Source organism: Lacerta agilis, chromosome 8 (assembly GCF_009819535.1).
Source record: "Lacerta agilis isolate rLacAgi1 chromosome 8, rLacAgi1.pri, whole genome shotgun sequence".
NCBI lineage: Eukaryota > Metazoa > Chordata > Lepidosauria > Squamata > Lacertidae > Lacerta > Lacerta agilis.
The window spans coordinates 44636965-44653963 of record NC_046319.1 but is presented as its reverse complement, the minus strand read 5'-3'; the positions used below and the strand labels follow the sequence as shown (position 1 = coordinate 44653963).

The window sequence follows — 16999 nt, the reverse complement described above, 5'->3', positions numbered from 1 at the left end:
AATGGTAGACGTATGATAGAACAATGATCACCTGGTATTATAAATCAATGCCAGCTTTTAGCACAGGGTTTTGGGAATGTAGATGAGTTGCCTTAAGTGGAGATATGCAGAATATTTTTTTAAATGTATAATCCAGTGAAATGTTCAACACTAAAATGTTTTGTTGAAATTCCAGCATAGGTAATTTAATAGGTAATTCCAGCATAGGTTTCAATTTCTAAAACTTGTTTAAAGACTTGGATGGGAGGTGGATTGGCTTTGGACAAAAAAGACCCCATTCCTGGTTCATCATTCCTTGCACTGTAGCTTAGCCTTAAAACTCAAGACTTTAGAAAGAAGACAATGAAGCCATGATCAACCTTAGGTCTGAACATGGATTCATTTTTGGGTTCAATTTCTGTTTTCCAGTTTTCTAATTCTAATGTGTGAATTATGTAACTAGAGATGAGCAAATTTGTCACTTCCAGTTTCTCTGCTTCTCATTTTCTCCAGTCTTATATTCAGTTTTCCACATTTACCTGTTTGTGTGCCAGGGGTGGGGGGTGGGGGCATTGGCCTTATGAAATTCATTAGCATTTTACTGTGATTTTCTCCTAGTATATAATTTCTTATGCAATTTTGCCTAATATACACATTTTTGCAGAACCCCCCCTAGTATATTGTAATTGTGTATGATCTCTTTTACAAGTATGTGCATTTGTATGCACACTTTACTTAACTAAATGCATTTTTGTACATATTACCTGGCTAGAGAGCTGCATTGCAAAATTCAGAAAATTGCAAATTTTAAAAGAGTGCTGTGTTTTGTTTCACATATTGTTTCAGAAACTGCAAATTAGGTAGGTTCACATTTAAATGTGAGCTGAGTCAAATTCTTCCCCATCCCCCCTTAGGCCTAAACTACTTGTCAAGCAGAATTCTGTGACTCTTCCATCTATGTGTTTTGTTTTGTAAACCCAAAGGAACAGGGGGAAGATTGCTCTGAAGTAGGAGAAAGGCAGACTGAGAGTGATTAAGTAAAGATGTTAAGACCAAGTATCTTTCCCCTTGTGGGAGCAAAAAGCAGTTCAGGAAGGGCGATTTTGAGCTGGAGAGTTTTCTTCAGTTCACATTAAAGTGAACTAACCTAATTTAAAGTTTCTGGATTTATATGCAGATTAGAATGCAGTTAACAATTGGATTGCAGATATCTCCAACCTTTGTGATACCATTTTTTTTTGAAAATGAATATAAAAATGTATATTTTATGGATAAAATGTGTACTCAAATGGACATTTTAGGCAGAATGCATAGGAAAGCATGCAAAGTTACATATTTTAAGGGTGAAATTCATGCAAAATATGCACAAAGTGCCTATTGTAGAAGAGTGTGTGTAAAAATATGTTTAATTTAAATGTGCGTGGTTTTTTTTTATTAAAAAAAACACTTCTCCAGAAAATGGGATGGAACAGACTTGGGACTGAACATTTGTAAAGTTGACATGGAACAGAAATAGACTGATATCCTATTCTGAGCTAAACCATACTAGGAAGGGAAAGAGTTAAGCAGCCTCTCCCAATTTGTTTTGCTTCCACTCAGAGGAAGCTTGCTCCAGGCTGATTTGGATTATAAATAAAATCAAATGCTGAGCAAAGAGTCCTGAGCTTAATGCATAGTTTCAACCTTAGATTTCAAGTCTGATAGCATGACCTATATCAGTTTCTCCAGGCACTCGAGCAACAATCAGTAATAACATTAATCTGATAACAAAACCACCTGCTTCCATCTTTTGAAATGGTCTGCCATGTGTGAAAACTTTAAGAAGGTTTCAGTTAAAAAAGAAGATTATGACCTGTCACAATATAAATGTGAATATTGCAACCTTCAATACCAAACTGTCATAAAATTGGATAAGTTTATCTCCACTGCAACGTGTAAGAGAGGGATGGGACATTAAACAAAGTGGCAATCATTCACAAGAAGCAAAAGTGTCAGGGTGGAGAGAGAAAAGAGACAAGGCAAAAAGGAACCTACTATCAATGCAGGAAAAGATGTCTAATTAAAACCGATAAATCATTTCTTCCCCTCTTTGGTGATGGGAAAATGAAAAAAAGGAAGCCAGGTGGAAGGACTTTGCTGATAATTTACGCTAGCAGTCACTGGGTGAAAGCCAGCTTGGAGTTTGAAAGCCTTGCTTTTATTATTAGCTACTAGATGATAATTTAGCTCTGATTTCCCCTAAAGAGAGTGTGTGTTGGACAAAGCAAAGCCTGGCTTATGAGATACAGATGTAAATTCAATGTAAGGGATAAAAGGGTTCTGCTTAAGTGAAAAAGATTAGATGGGCTCTATCCTTTAAATGGGTGCCTTTTGCACAAGATGTTTACAAAAGAAGAGGGAGCGAGAAATATATACCATGACAAATATAAGCCAGCTGAAGAAGAAATGAGATCATAGGAGGACCTTTCAAAGGCTACCCTTTCCTGTCAATGCCCTCAGTGGGCTTGTGTGAACTCTCCATTTTTCATGTCACTTATAAGATTTGCTTTCTAAATGCCCTCTAGAAATAGCAAGGCACATAAAACCTCCCTGTCTTTGATTTCAAGATTTTTCTCAGTACACACAAGTCAGAGTTGCCCACCCTAAAGCTTCTTTGAGTGTGTTCCGCAGTCATTCTGAAAAGTCCCTCTGCAAGAAGTCTGCATTTTCTCCTGTGGACAAGATCCATTTGTAGGACTCTGGTTGCATAATGGACTTCCACTAGTGCAGCCCACCAGGGCTAGTAGCCATTGACAGCCTTATCCTCCTTCTGTAGTTTGTTCTAGGAAGGAGCTGATACATACACAAACACTCTTCCTGTTGTTCCAGAGTGTAGCTTCTGAATCAGTGTCCAGAAGAGGGTGATCAAGATGGTGACTTCTCTAGAAACAAAATCCTTTGAGAAATGGTTGAAAGAGTTGGGTATGTTTAGACTTCCGGCGGCGACGCCATCGCCGGGTGGTCGAAGGCTGCTTCGGGTCCGAAGCGCCTTGTCCATCCCGGGGGTTAGGAGCCGCGCTACCGCAGCGCGCGGCTCCGGTTGGGGTGCGGGAAGAGCGTCCCGCACCCTGGGCTCCCCGGCTGCGCCCGCGGAGGCTCCGAACCCTTCCCCTGCCCCCCTGTAAAGGGGGAGTGGGGGTGAAGGGACAACGGAGCCGGGCTTACGGGGATATGCCCCAACCGGGATGCAAATGCGGCGGCAAAGCCCGCGGTGAGCGTCTAAGTTCTACCTGTGATGAATGGAGCTAAAGGAACCCGGTGGTCGTGAGTAAATAATCTTGGCAGAAATCGTGTTTTTGGAACGATCCGGGGGGAAGGAGAAAGGCAGCCTGCCTCCCTCCCTTCGAGCCTAAGAAATTAACCAATTTGAGGGATTGCTGCCACAGAACTGGTTATAAAGTATTTAAAATCGATACATGAGACTGGCAAACTTTTTTCTTGGGAAGCTAACTAGCGGAAAATATCTCTATTTAAAGTTGCGGTGTTTGCGCTCCAGCTTAGGAAAATGGCGACGAACAAAGAGACAGGAGAAGAAATATGATACCCACTTCCTCCTCCTCTGCCAGTATGCTGGGTTTCGTCCTTGAACTGGTATTGAACTCTGGACTAACAGATGAACAAAGGCTCACTGCCTTGAAGGTGGAACTACTTTACAGAAAAGTCAAAGTCTTGTGTGGGGGTCTGAAATGGAACCAACTGCCCACAGAGGAGGCCAACAAAACTTTTGACACTTTGGAAGAAAATCTTGTCAAAGAGCTGAGAGGATGGATGGAAAGATGGAAAGAAATGAGTGAGCTACTTCGGAGAAGAAATTCGCTTGTTGGGGGTGGCAGCCCCAAGGCGATGTCAAGATTTGCTATATCCAGTCCCCGAGGTGTGAGCTCGGGGGCCAGGGACAGAGAATTAAGGTATTTACAAGAAGAAAAGGAATGCTACAAAGAACCGGAGAAGCTGAGAGAGGGAGAGTTGGACACCTCGGAGCTCGTGGCAAGGAGAGCTTTGGACTATGCCTGGATCTGTGGACGTTTGGAGAGGGAAGCTGCATGGAAGTTCAGTGCTGATGCCATCAGGAGAAGAAGAATGGACAGAGGGGGTGTGGGGTGAAGTATTAAGCAAAATCTAAAGTAATCTGTTATGGTACTTTGAAATTGGAGGGTGAACACTGTCAACAATAGTTTGTTTTATTATCTATTTGAACATGAAAAGAGATATTTCAAGTTTTTATGTTATTAGCAGCAGTTCAAAGGACAGAAGAGATAGATTTGATGAGGATGATCTGTGAGGATTTATGAGGATGTAGTATTTAAGTTTATAGATTAAGACGATTAAGATTAAGATGAAGATTAAGATGAATGTTTTTTTTATATATATATAATTAAGTTTAATTTTTTAAATGAAGAGGTTAAAAAGTAGATTATGGATATAAACTCGAAGGTGAAAAGGCAGGGGAAGTCAACTGTCAAGATTGGAAAAAGAAATTTTTTTTTTGAGATGTCTAATTAAGAAGGAAAATCATGGCAATTTTTGTATTAGATGTGTAATTGTATTTGCTTTGTATGTGTATAAATGTAGGTGTGGTTAAGGTTGTATGTGGTTATAAGTAAAAATGTCAATAAATTCTTATAAAAAAAAAAAAAGAAAGAGTTGGGTATGTTTAACCTGGAGAAGAGGTGATCTGATTGCCAACTCCAACCAAAGGGTAGGATCCAAATCAGTAGTTCCACATTATAAGGAAAGGGATTTAGATTAAACATAATGATGAACATCCTGCTTGTATGAACCGTTTGACAGTGGAGCAGATTGGCTCAGGAGCTGATTTACTCTCCTTCACTAGAGGATGTTAAGTAGAGGCTGGACCTATGAGGATACCGTAGCATTAGACTTTCTGTATTAAATATTAGTGGCTGGTGCTCACTGGTACTGGTTAAAGCAAAAGGCAAGATGGGCAGCAGAGTCAATGATAGGCAGAAGCAATTAATTCTAGTTTTGTTCCCAGCCTCTTCCATGACTTTTGAGATCCCTTCCAACTTTATGATTCCACTTTATGAATCTATAACCACAGTGTTACTTTATGCAGACCCAAACAGTTGGTACAAGATACGGGTGGTGCTGTGGTCTAAACCACTGAGCCTCTTGGACTGGCCAATCAGAAGGTTGGCAGTTTGAATCCCTGCAATGGGGTGAGCTCCCATTTCTCTGTCCCAGCTCCTGCCAACTTAGCAGTTCAAAAGCATGCCAGTGCTAGTAGATAAATAGGTACCGCTGTGGCGGGAAGGTAAATGGCGTTTCCGTGCGCTCTGGGTTCTGTCGTGGTGTTCATTGTGCCAGAAGCGGTTTACTTATGCTCGCCACATGACCCGGAAAGCTGTCTGTAGACAAATGCCAGCTCCCTCGGCCTGAAAGTGAGATGAGTGCCACAATCCCATAGTTGCTTTTGACTGGACTTAACCATCCAGGGGTCCTTTACCTTTACCTTTTACTTGCCATTCCATATTTGCTGACTCAGCAAATCTTTAAAACATCCATTGAATGTAATTCAAGGTAATTAATTGCAAGTTAGTACTAATTGCCAGGTGCATGTTTACAGCATAAAATCTCCCTAGGAAGTTGATGACCTAAAGGAAGTGTTGATGTACATTTACAAGGAATTGCTTCAATGATCCACAAATGTACATAGTCATTTGTTGTTGTTGTTGTTGTTCAGTCGTTCAGTCGTGTCCGACTCTTCGTGACCCCATGGACCAGAGTACGCCAGGCACGCCTATCCTTCACTGCCTCTCGCAGTTTGGCCAAACTCATGTTAGTAGCTTCAAGAACACTGTCCAACCATCTCATCCTCTGTCGTCCCCTTCTCCTTGTGCCCTCCATCTTTCCCAACATCAGGGTCTTTTCTAGGGATTCTTCTCTTCTCATGAGGTGGCCAAAGTACTGGAGCCTCAACTTCAGGATCTGTCCTTCTAGTGAGTACTCAGGGCTGATTTCTTTGAGAATGGATAGGTTTGATCTTCTTGCAGTCCACGGGACTCTCAAGAGTCTCCTCCAGCACCATAATTCAAAAGCATCAATTCTACGGCGATCAGCCTTCTTTATGGTCCAGCTCTCACTTCCGTACATTACTACTGGGAAAACCATAGCTTTAACTATACGGACTTTTGTCGGCAAGGTGATGTCTTTGCTTTTTAAGATGCTGTCTAGGTTTGTCATTGCTTTTCTCCCAAGAAGCAGGCGTCTTCTGATTTCGTGACTGCTGTCACCATCTGCATTGATCATGGAACCCAAGAAAGTGAAATCTCTCACTGCCTCCATTTCTTCCCCTTCTATTTGCCAGGAGGTGATGGGACCAGTGGCCATGATCTTAGTTTTTTTGATGTTGAGCTTCAGACCATATTTTGCGCTCTCTTCTTTCACCCTCATTAAAAGGTTCTTCAATTCTTCCTCACTTTCTGCCATCAAGGTAGTATCATCAGCATATCTGAGGTTGTTGATATTTTTTCCGGCAATCTTAATTCCGGTTGGGGATTCATCCAGTCCAGCCTTTCGCATGATGTATTCTGCATATAAGTTAAATAAGCAGGGAGACAATATACAGCCTTGTCGTACTCCTTTCCCAATTTTGAACCAATCAGTTGTTCCATATCCAGTTCTAACTGTAGCTTCTTGTCCCACATAGAGATTTCTCAGGAGGCAAATGAGGTGATCCGGCACTCCCATTTCTTTAAGAACTTGCCATAGTTTGCTGTGGTCGACACAGTCAAATGCTTTTGCATAATCAATGAAGCAGAAGTAGATGTTTTTCTGGAACTCTCTGGCTTTCTCCATAATCCAGCGCATGTTTGCAATTTGGTCTCTGGTTCCTCTGCCCCTTCGAAATCCAGCTTGCACTTCTGGGAGTTCTCGGTCCACATACTGCTTAAGCCTGCCTTGTAGAATTTTAAGCATAACCTTGCTAGCGTGTGAAATGAGTGCAATTGTGCGGTAGTTGGAGCATTCTTTGGCACTGCCCTTCTTTGGGATTGGGATGTAGACTGATCTTCTCCAATCCTCTGGCCACTGCTGAGTTTTCCAAACTTGCTGGCATATTGAGTGCAGCACCTTAACAGCATCCTCTTTTAAAATTTTAAATAGTTCAGCTGGAATATCATCACTTCCACTGGCCTTGTTGTTAGCAAGGCTTTCTAAGGCCCATTTGACTTCACTCTCCAGGATGTCTGGCTCAAGGTCAGCAACCACATTTCCTGGGGTGTATGAGACCTCCATATCTTTCTGGTATAATTCCTCTGTGTATTCTTGCCACCTCTTCTTGATGTCTTCTGCTTCTGTTAGGTCCTTTCCACTTTTGTCCTTAATTGTGGTAATCTTTGTACGAAATGTTCCTTTCATATCTCCAATTTTCTTGAATAAATCTCTGGTTTTTCCCATTCTGTTATTTTCCTCTATTTCTTTGCATTGCTCGTTTAGAAAGGCCCTCTTGTCTCTCCTTGCTATTCTTTGGAAATCTGCATTCAATTTCCTGTATCTTTCACGATCTCCTTCGCATTTTGCTTGTCTTCTCTCCCCCGCTATTTGTAAGGCCTCATTGGTCAGCCACTTTGCTTTCTTGCATTTCTTTTTCATTGGGATGGTTTTCGTTGCTGTCTCCTGTATAATGTTACGAGCCTCCATCCACAGTTCTTCAGGTACTCTATCCACCAAATCTAAATCCTTGAACCTGTTCTTCACTTCAACTGTGTATTCATAAGGAATTTGATTTAGATTGAATCTTACTGGCCCAGTGGTTTTTCCTACTTTCTTCAGTTTAAGCTGGAATTTTGCTATAAGAAGCTGATGATCTGAGCCACAGTCAGCTCCAGGTCTTGTTTTTGCTGAGTGTATAGAGCTTCTCCATCTTTGGCTGCAGAGAATATAATCAATCTGATTTCGATGTTGCCCATCTGGTGATGTCCATGTGTAGAGTCGTCTCTTGTGTTGTTGGAAAAGAGTGTTTGTGATGACCAGCTTGTTCTCTTGACAGAACTCTATTAGCCTTTGCCCTGCTTCATTTTGATCTCCAAGGCCAAACTTGCCGGTTGTTCCTTTTATCTCTTGACTTCCTACTTTAGCATTCCAATCCCCTATAATGAGTCATTTACACATCAGTAATAGCCAAGGGAAGATAGGAAAACCAAGACAGAGAAAGAGATGCACAGCTGGTTAAGAATATTTATTGTTTTTACTTTGAAATAAAAATTAACAGGAAAAGAAAAGGGCTGTTTGTGCAAGGGAGCTCAATTTGTCCATTGTTTCAATTTTTTTATGCCCTAAGCAAAAGTTTTGCTCTTCCGAATAGTTCTGGCAGATATTAGCCATTGAGCCTGTGGTTTTTTCAACGTACAAAGTTGTAAATTTTATAACTCTGCGCCCTGCGGTCAAAGCTGCTGAGTGTTGTGTCTGAAGTCAGGTGGTTGGTGTGTTAAAGGTAGACATTAAACAGTTCTGTGGAAGACCTGGAAATGTTTAAGGAGGTTGTTTGCCAGCTGTAAATTTGGGAGCAAACGCCAATTGGCAGGGAAGTCTCTGGAATGTGTCCAGTTAAGTAGACTGAAGCAGTGGAGGTCTTTCCAAATTTGTAGTTTTAATAATATGCTGCTGCTCACTGACTTCAGATATTGGATTCCCATGGAAAAGCTTTCTAAGTGAATGCTTGACACTATTCTAGGAAGAGATAATGTTTCATATTCTACAAGTTATTGTCACTTTGAAAAATGACAAGCTGAGAATAGCTCTGCCTTGATAATGGAAAATAAATAGTATCCTTAAATAAATATTATATGGTATTGTAAGATTAGACTATTTACTCTGCAGCTATGCAGTGCTTGATCCACTGTCTATATCAGAAATGTGGATCCTGTGGCCCTCCAGATGTTGTCAGGATCTCACACCCAACAGCCCCAACAAACATGGTCTTAAGCTTGTGGCTTAAGAGCATGCTATAAGCTGATGTTAGCCCTGATCAAGTGTAGCAAGTGTAGCACTTGCACATTACCAGAGATATTGCAGAGATCTGTAGGGGACATGTGATATACTTTAATTTTGTATGTAAGGGACATATGCCACCTATTTCTGTAGCCATTTTATGGTCATGTGCTTGCGTGCTGTGTGTGCAGGTGGGGTTCCTCTCCAAAATGTACCTCTTGCATACCTCAAGGTTCCCACACTCTGTTTAAGTTTATGCAGGATTTGCTATTTGGTTCATAGCACATTCACTCTATATATATGCCTTACTTTTAAGAGGAGTGTAATTATATTCCATTAGTGGCAGTGAATTCTTTCTTGCTGATTAGCTGAGGTAGTTTGGTGGCAGGAAATGCTCAAAGAAAAAAAAATTCATTCCAGTAGCACATTAGACACCAACTAAGTTTGTTATTGGTACAGTTTGCTATTTAGTTCTATGAGGGAAATGAAAGTTGTCAGCTTGGATGGGGTGGCTGAGGACTAGGAAGAGATACTGGATGGGTAGGAAAGCTAAGGAAAGATGATCCAAAGGTAAGAGGATGAAGGAAGGATGCACAGTTGGTAATGGACTCAGGAAGACATTGATAAAATAGAGTGGTGTTCAGAAGAGGGTGACTGGGATGGTCAGTGGTCTGTAAACTAAGTCCATTGAGAAATGGTTGAAATAATTGGGTACATTTAGCCTGGAGAAGAGAAGAATAAGGAGGGGCATGATAATGATATGCAAATATCAGACTCTCACACAGATAATGGAGTAGGCATGTTCTGCTTGTTTGAAAGAGCAGGACTAGAACCAGTAGCTGGAAATTTCAGGGAAGCATATCTCAGCTAAACATTAGGAGAAACTTTCTAATAATAAGAACTGTTGAACAACTGTCTGCCTCAGGAGGTGGTGAGCTCTCCTTTACTGGAGATATTTAAGCAGAATCTGGACAGCCATCTGTCAGGGATGCTGTAATTGCATCCTGCATTGCAGGTCCTGCATGGAGCAGGGGATTGCATTAGGTCTAAGGTCCCTTCCAATTCCATGATGGTAGTATCTGTGTATCATTGCAACTCCTTACAATTTCTTCTCTCTCTCTCTCTCTCTCTCTCTCTCTCTCTCTCTCTCTCTCTCTCGTGCACAATGCGCATGTTCTTGCTGTCTGTCTGGGTGGTGCAAAAGGGAGGCTGATTATACCCCTGGTCTCCATAAAATCTCATACATTATTTTACATTTGCCTGATATTAGGTGTTTCCTCAACCCTGGGCCTTGCAATAAAGCAGAGAGCCAAGCTATTAGTTTTGCTGGATATATATATATATCTGGACTAAGCCATATATTTCCGGTTTGGATCTCTACCAGAATTTGTGGACTGAAATAGAATCTGGCTAATGGGACTGGAAAATATATCATCCTTTTCTCTCCCTCCTCTCCCTCCTCACAAAAGACACACTTTTCTATAACAACAGTAAATAATAGTGAACTACCCAGATCTTTTACATGTTCGGTGTTAATGGACTGAATATGCAAATTTATTTTACTGTTTTTCACTATCATAGCTCATTGCTTCTCTCCTTTACCTATTCCCCTAGGTGTACATTTTCTGAAGAGCTAATATCCACTTCTCTGCCTTGCAAAACATTAATTGTATGTTCTTGGTTGTTGGTTTTTTTATGTAACCTTTACTGCTGATTTTTTCATAAGCCTTTCTCCACACCTGCTCCAATTTATATTCCATATCCATTCATAGATTTAATCCAAGCAGGACTGGGTTGATATTGGCAAGCCACTGCAATACTCTTCAGGCTTTATTAAAATGGAGAAGTTACCCAAGATTCCAAAATACACGTGGAGCCTCCACAGATATATAATAACACATAGGGAATACACAAGGAAGGGCTGTAGCTCAGTGGTGGGGCATGTGCTTTGCATGCAGAAGGCCTCAGGTTCAACCCCCAGCATCTGCAGGTAGGGATGGTTGAGAACCCTGCCTGAAACCCTGGGGAGCCATTGTCAGTCACTGTATACAATAGATGTACACTGTAGATGGGCCATTGGTCTAACTTGGCATATAATGCATCTTTTTGTGTTCCTAACATAGGGCCCTGATTTATACTGAGTCAGACTATTGGCCCACATAGTTCAGTATTGTCTACTAAACTGCCACTGTCTCTCTCCATTGGGAATTTCAGCTGGAGCTGATGAGAATTGGGAGTTCAGGTTATGGAGAACACCACATTGGCTATCCTTGGGCTACATTGTCTAGCAGCAGCTCACAAGGGTTTCAGACAGGAATCCTTTCCTGCCATACCTGAAGATGCTGGAGATTGAATCTGGGCCACCCAGCATACTTGTAGAGACATTGCAGTCCTATACTACTCAGAAGTAAACCCCTATTGAGTTCAATGAGATTTACTCCTGGGTAAATGAGGTAGGTTAGGCTAAGAGATTGTGACTGGCCCATGGTCACCCAGTGAGCTTCATGGCTAAGTGGGAATTTGAACCCTGCTCTCCCAGGTCCTAGTCAAACACTCCAACCATTATTCCATGCTGGCATAGGGATCTGCACATTCCTAGTTTGAATGAAAAATAGAATTATTTGTAAGCCTTTATTAACCTTGTTTTATTTATTCCATCTTTTAAATTAATACAGCCAAAGTCTCAGAAACTGCTTCTGCAGGGTACAATAGAATTTACCTCCAACAGCAAGCCTTCCTTGAGTTTGCAGTTATCTGAACTGAAGCAGATGGTTTTTAGTAATTGGCCATTGGCCTGTTCAGAATCAGCAACAGTGTAAAATTAAATGGCCCATGATGGAAAAGACAGACTTTTCTACACACACACACACACACACACAGAGAGAGAGAGAGAGAGAGAGAGAGAGAGAGAGAGAGAGAGAGAGAGTCATTTTGACTGTACAGTATTGTATGAACTAGGGGAACCTGAGTTTCTTTCTTTCTTATGCGTGTATTCCACCCTTCCTCTCAGGAGTCCAGAGCGATACATTGCATTATCTCCTTTTATTCATGCTAAATCCTCATGATGAGGTTGAATTGTCACTGAGGTGGTAAACTGGGCTGTTCCTTCTCCAACTGAAAGTTGGTGCTCATTCCCACTCTAGCAAATGGAAGAAGCCCTAGTGTGTGTTAACTTTTCTCTTTCGTGTGAAATGAATCTCCTATGAAAATGATTAATATGTGGGACTTACCTGGGTAGCCTTTGCAGGTAAGGATCTTCAGATACACATCAGCGTCTAGAACCACAGCAGATCAGGGTGATTCTATTATATCTTTAACTGCGTACTTTAGGCACAGTCCTAAAGGCATCTGCTTCCTGGTAAATCTTGTGGTATTCAGCTGGGCTTTCATCCAGGTAAGCTTGCCTAAGATTGCAGCTTTAACCTTTCTTTTCCCTTCATTCTTCATAATGTATTTCTCTCTCCATGCTGTCTAGATCCTTTTACAAGGCAACAATCCTGGCATTGCTTGGCAATATACCTTCTCTAAGATTATAAATGAGAACAAGATATTCACAAAGAGACATAGCTACTCATGGGTAACAGTGCAGTCAGATTGCTCAGCTACGTGTGGCGGGGGTGAGTAACTTACTCCAGAAGTCTGAATTCAATGAATATGTCAAAAATTCATGAAATACAGTTTCCAGCATTTTTTAAAAATCTTGAATAATACATTTGAGTAGGGGCTGAGTGCAGTACATTATTGCTTCTGATAAAGATATGTAACAATGGTATAGGATAGCCATTGTTAATATAGCACTGCTCTGAGCACTATTGCAACGGTTTCTGTTACTTATTCTCTATTATCTACCCCCAATTTTCTTCATTGTCTTTGTTTTCCATGACTTTTTCATATTTTGTCTGCCATTTCATTGATCAATTTTCCCAATATTTTCCTTTTATATGCTCCATTATTTCAGGCCTTGTGCTATCTAGATTTTTAAACCCCATTCTTTCCTTTTGTCTCTGAATTTCCTTCACTTTCTTACCATCTCACATTTCTTATCTGTCTTCTTAAATTTCTGATCATATCTTTTCTTCAAAAAGATCTGAATTCATGCCTTAATTGTTTCCAAAGATAAACTTTGCTTGAGACAGTGTCTCCTCCCTATGACCCTATTCCCCTTCTTTTTCCTGCCATCTTCAAGAAAGCTACAGTACATTATTGTTTAGTCATTTCCCCCCACCCCCAACTTCAATGCATTAAATAATCCAATACAGGCTCCCCTTATTTTTTACCGAAGCCTCAAAAACCTTATTCAATGGTTCAATTCCTTCAAAACCTTCAAATTAATTGTAACTATGCCACATTTAAAATTATACTGAAAAATATCCATACACATTGTGAGAATTCCTCTGACTCATGTTTTAAAACCAGTAAGAATGCTTTGTAACATTAATAACACTAAGGCTTGTTACAACATTAGTACTACTCAGAGTAGATCTTTTGAAATTAAGACCTAAGTTAGTCATGCCAGTTTATTTAGTAGAGCTCAAGGTGGTCGCATTTTCATCTGAGGGTCACATTCCCTCATAGTAAACCTTCTGGGGGCCACATTCCAGTGATGGGGGGGGGGTTCAGAGGCAAATTGCCTGATGAACTACAGTGCTATGTTCAGTTACTTTTTCATTTCTACAGTAACTTCTTTCTCTCCTACATCTTTTTTTTATTTGTTTTGGTTTTCTCCATAGGGCACTTGATAGTGAAAGCTGTATGTTTACAAGATCACCGTGTCCGTGTCAATGCCTCTTTCTGTGGCCCAAGCACAAAGCCCTTGACGGAGACAAAGATATGCAGTGCAAATCCTTGCCCAGCCTAGTATGTATTATAAATTTATCATCCCTCCTCATTTCTTTTATGGGTGTTTATATTTGAATCCAAATTCACAAATCTGTGGAATAAACCTATTTTGCTTCCTAGACAGATGATTCCAAACCCTCCTCTATAAAACTTGGAAGAGTTTGATTTGTATGGACTAGGGATGGGGCAATAATTTGAACCCTTCCTCAAATTAGTGCAACAGGATCAAAACAGGCCCATTCCAGCTCAATTCTGCTTCCACCCCCAACCTGGACAAAGCCTATGAGTGCAAATAGCAGGAGACAATAGGCTTGTTCACATGTTACACTGAACACAGGTACAAGTTGTCTCTACACATGTACAAGTGTTTGTGTACAAGTGTTTGTGTACAAGTGTTTACGTTTGTTGATTGGTACAGTTTAACTATTGCCTATACAGGTACACAGACTATGCACTTGGTGACTGTTACATGTGAATAACTGTGTGAGTGTGCATCTCAACTATTTGTGCACACAGGTACGTAGATTGTACACTCACTGAATGGAACATGTGAACACTCCTATTAACATCCCAGTGCCTCCATTGTTTTGAGTATGGGATCCTGTAACAGTTGCTGGCAGGAACAACTACAATTGCAGGACAATAAGTGGGGAAGAACAGCCAGAATAATGGAGCCAAAAGGCAATGTTAATGAAAGTGTGCTTAGCCTAGAGCACTGCTCTTTAGCCTTGGATCTCAAGGTGTTGTTAGACTACAACTCCCATTATCCCCAGTCAGCTTAGCCAATATAGATGGATGATGGGAGTTGTAGTCCAATAACATCTGGGGCCCCAAGGTTAAAGAGCAAAGAAGATGAAAGACAGGTATGCTGTCTGTTTTCAAATATGAATGACATAAAAATTGTTTTAATGAAAAAAAGTTCTACCGGTTCTTCATCCTGTTTCCAACAGCAGCCAGCCAGATGCCTGTGGTAGCTCGTATTTGTGCATGAATGTGATAACCATCTTCTTTCTTCATTTTTTCTCAGCATCTGGTATTTAGAGAGATACTGCTTCTGTTAGTAAAGATTATATCTTCCCAACATTTAAGCCATTTATAGACTTACCTTCTTAGTGAAAGGGATATAAGAAAGAAAGGGAACCACAGATGGGGAAGCTCATCTGTTAACCAAATCTGTCCAATTCAGAGGAGCAAATGAATATACACTGTGTTGGTATCCATAACAGCATCCATTAAAACATTATTAAAATGTCAATAAAAACTCATTGGTTTCTAGGCACTTCTGTCTTCTTCTGTGTTATTAGAAATGTGGGGATTGCTATGGTTGTATGATGGTTGTGTCTTCAAAGCTGTGAAGGAATTTTTCCTGCTCTGCATGTTTTACCTTTCCCATAGCAATTGTCACAACTTTGGTGGTTTAGGCCTTGGGCGGAATCCTTTAGTCTAACATCTGAAGTTGAGGTGAAGTGATGACTCACTTGCTTCCTGCAGCAGCAATAACAGGGCAACCCATTAGAGGGGTCATGAGGGGAGTCTCTGTCCAAAGCACATGGCAGAAGTGTCATAGAGCTCCCCTCAGCAATTTGGGGTGGGACCAGCTGTGAAAACAAGTGTTTTCTGTTGGTTCCATCTTCCCCTGACCCAGACATGTCTCAGACCCCCAGCTGGGAGCTGGGAGGGATACACACCCAATGCCTATGCCAAGGTTTACCTACACCTGAATTCAATAAAGTTGACGTTATCATGTCTTTTCCTTTTATGAAGGGCTGACCCCCAGGGCAGGGGTGCTGCATCTGGGTATGCAAATATGCACCTATTTGCTATGCAATTCAATTTGTCCAGTGCACAGTTTAATAAGTTTTACATAAACCATAATTTTTTACCCACGGAGTAGAATCTTATGCAGAAGTGTGTGGGTGTTTCCCTCCGTGATGATGATGATGATATATCACCACACAAATATACTGCATAAGATAGAAAAGGAAATTATAGCAGAACCACAAGAAGGCAAAGATAAAGTTTAATTGGAGTAACATATCGTGTGACAGCTTCAGCAATTTCATTGCCTAGCCCTGAGCCCCAACATTGTCTGAAAACTAATTTGAAGTAACCTCCCCTCACCAAACAATCTGTTTTGCATGTGACTAATCTTCTGCCAAGTGTTATTTCTGTACCCATGGGCTCTACTTCTTGCAGACAGAAAAGCCTTACATTACGTTTCCTTCAGCTTTCTCCAGTTTGTTTGTATTTGCCTTTTAATTGTGGCTGGCAACTTCTAAAACGTAGCATTTATTTTAATCGCCAGAAAAAAGCCACACAAGTAGCTATCATCATTGCATGCCTCGACTCTGATGGGAAACTCTGTGTGCACTTTGAAGATGGGTGTGTGGATTTTAAATGTTGAGTTTGCCTTTAGCTCTGGCTCCACCAACTCTTGATCACTCTGCCTTCCACGCTACCAGTTTCAGCTGTCTCAGACCATGTACCTGCTAGTTGCAATGAAAATAAAGCTCCCACTACTGCTAATGGGAGCTTTTCTTCCATTGTGGGGAAATTCATCTGCCAGTTAGTAGTTTCTAAATTTTCCATACTCTTAATTACAGGATGGCTTAATTTAGCAAGATATTTCTTTCTTCCTTTATTTGAAAGATGAGTTGAGATGGGTGAGAGCCTTTGCGGTGTAATGGCTGTTGTGCTGGATTTGTACCCAGGGAGACTCATGTTCTTAGTGTTCACTGGATGATACTCAAACACAGGTCTGTGATAGACTGGCCACAGTGACACATGCATTGGTAACCTCAAGATTCAATTAATGCAAAGTGCTCCACACAAGGGTGGTTCGAAAGCTGCAGCTAATGCAGGATGTAGTGGTCAGGCTGCTAAGTGCAGCCGCCTACCATGAGTATATAAGATCATTTCCAAATGAATTGCAATGGCTACCAGTTGGTTACTGAACCAAATTTAAGATTTTGCTGTTCGGTCTGGGGAGGACCTGCCATTCCTAGGAGAATGAACAATGGCCAATGTTACTTTCAGATTTGTTCAAATTAGAGTAGATATAGCCTGTGAATCAGGAATTATGCAAATAGGGTAAAATTTAAAGCAAAAGAGGAAGGAGGAGAAAGTGTGTGTGGCAGGAGGTGTGAAAAGCAGTAATATATGGGGAGAGAGAAAGAGTGAGAGAGAGATC

General features: G+C 41.0%; 1 protein-coding gene across 3 annotated transcripts in view; it reads left to right on the top strand.

Annotated features, from left to right (window-relative positions):
* ADAMTS18 (ADAM metallopeptidase with thrombospondin type 1 motif 18) overlaps window positions 1–16999 on the top strand; it is a 98245-nt gene that overhangs the window by 68953 nt on the left and 12293 nt on the right. For all 3 annotated transcript variants that reach the window (XM_033157171.1, XM_033157170.1, XM_033157173.1), the window contains 2 exons: window positions 12446–12587; window positions 13701–13827. In XM_033157171.1, coding sequence (XP_033013062.1) covers window positions 12446–12587; window positions 13701–13827 — 269 coding nt within the window. The remainder of the gene's footprint in view (window positions 1–12445; window positions 12588–13700; window positions 13828–16999) is intronic.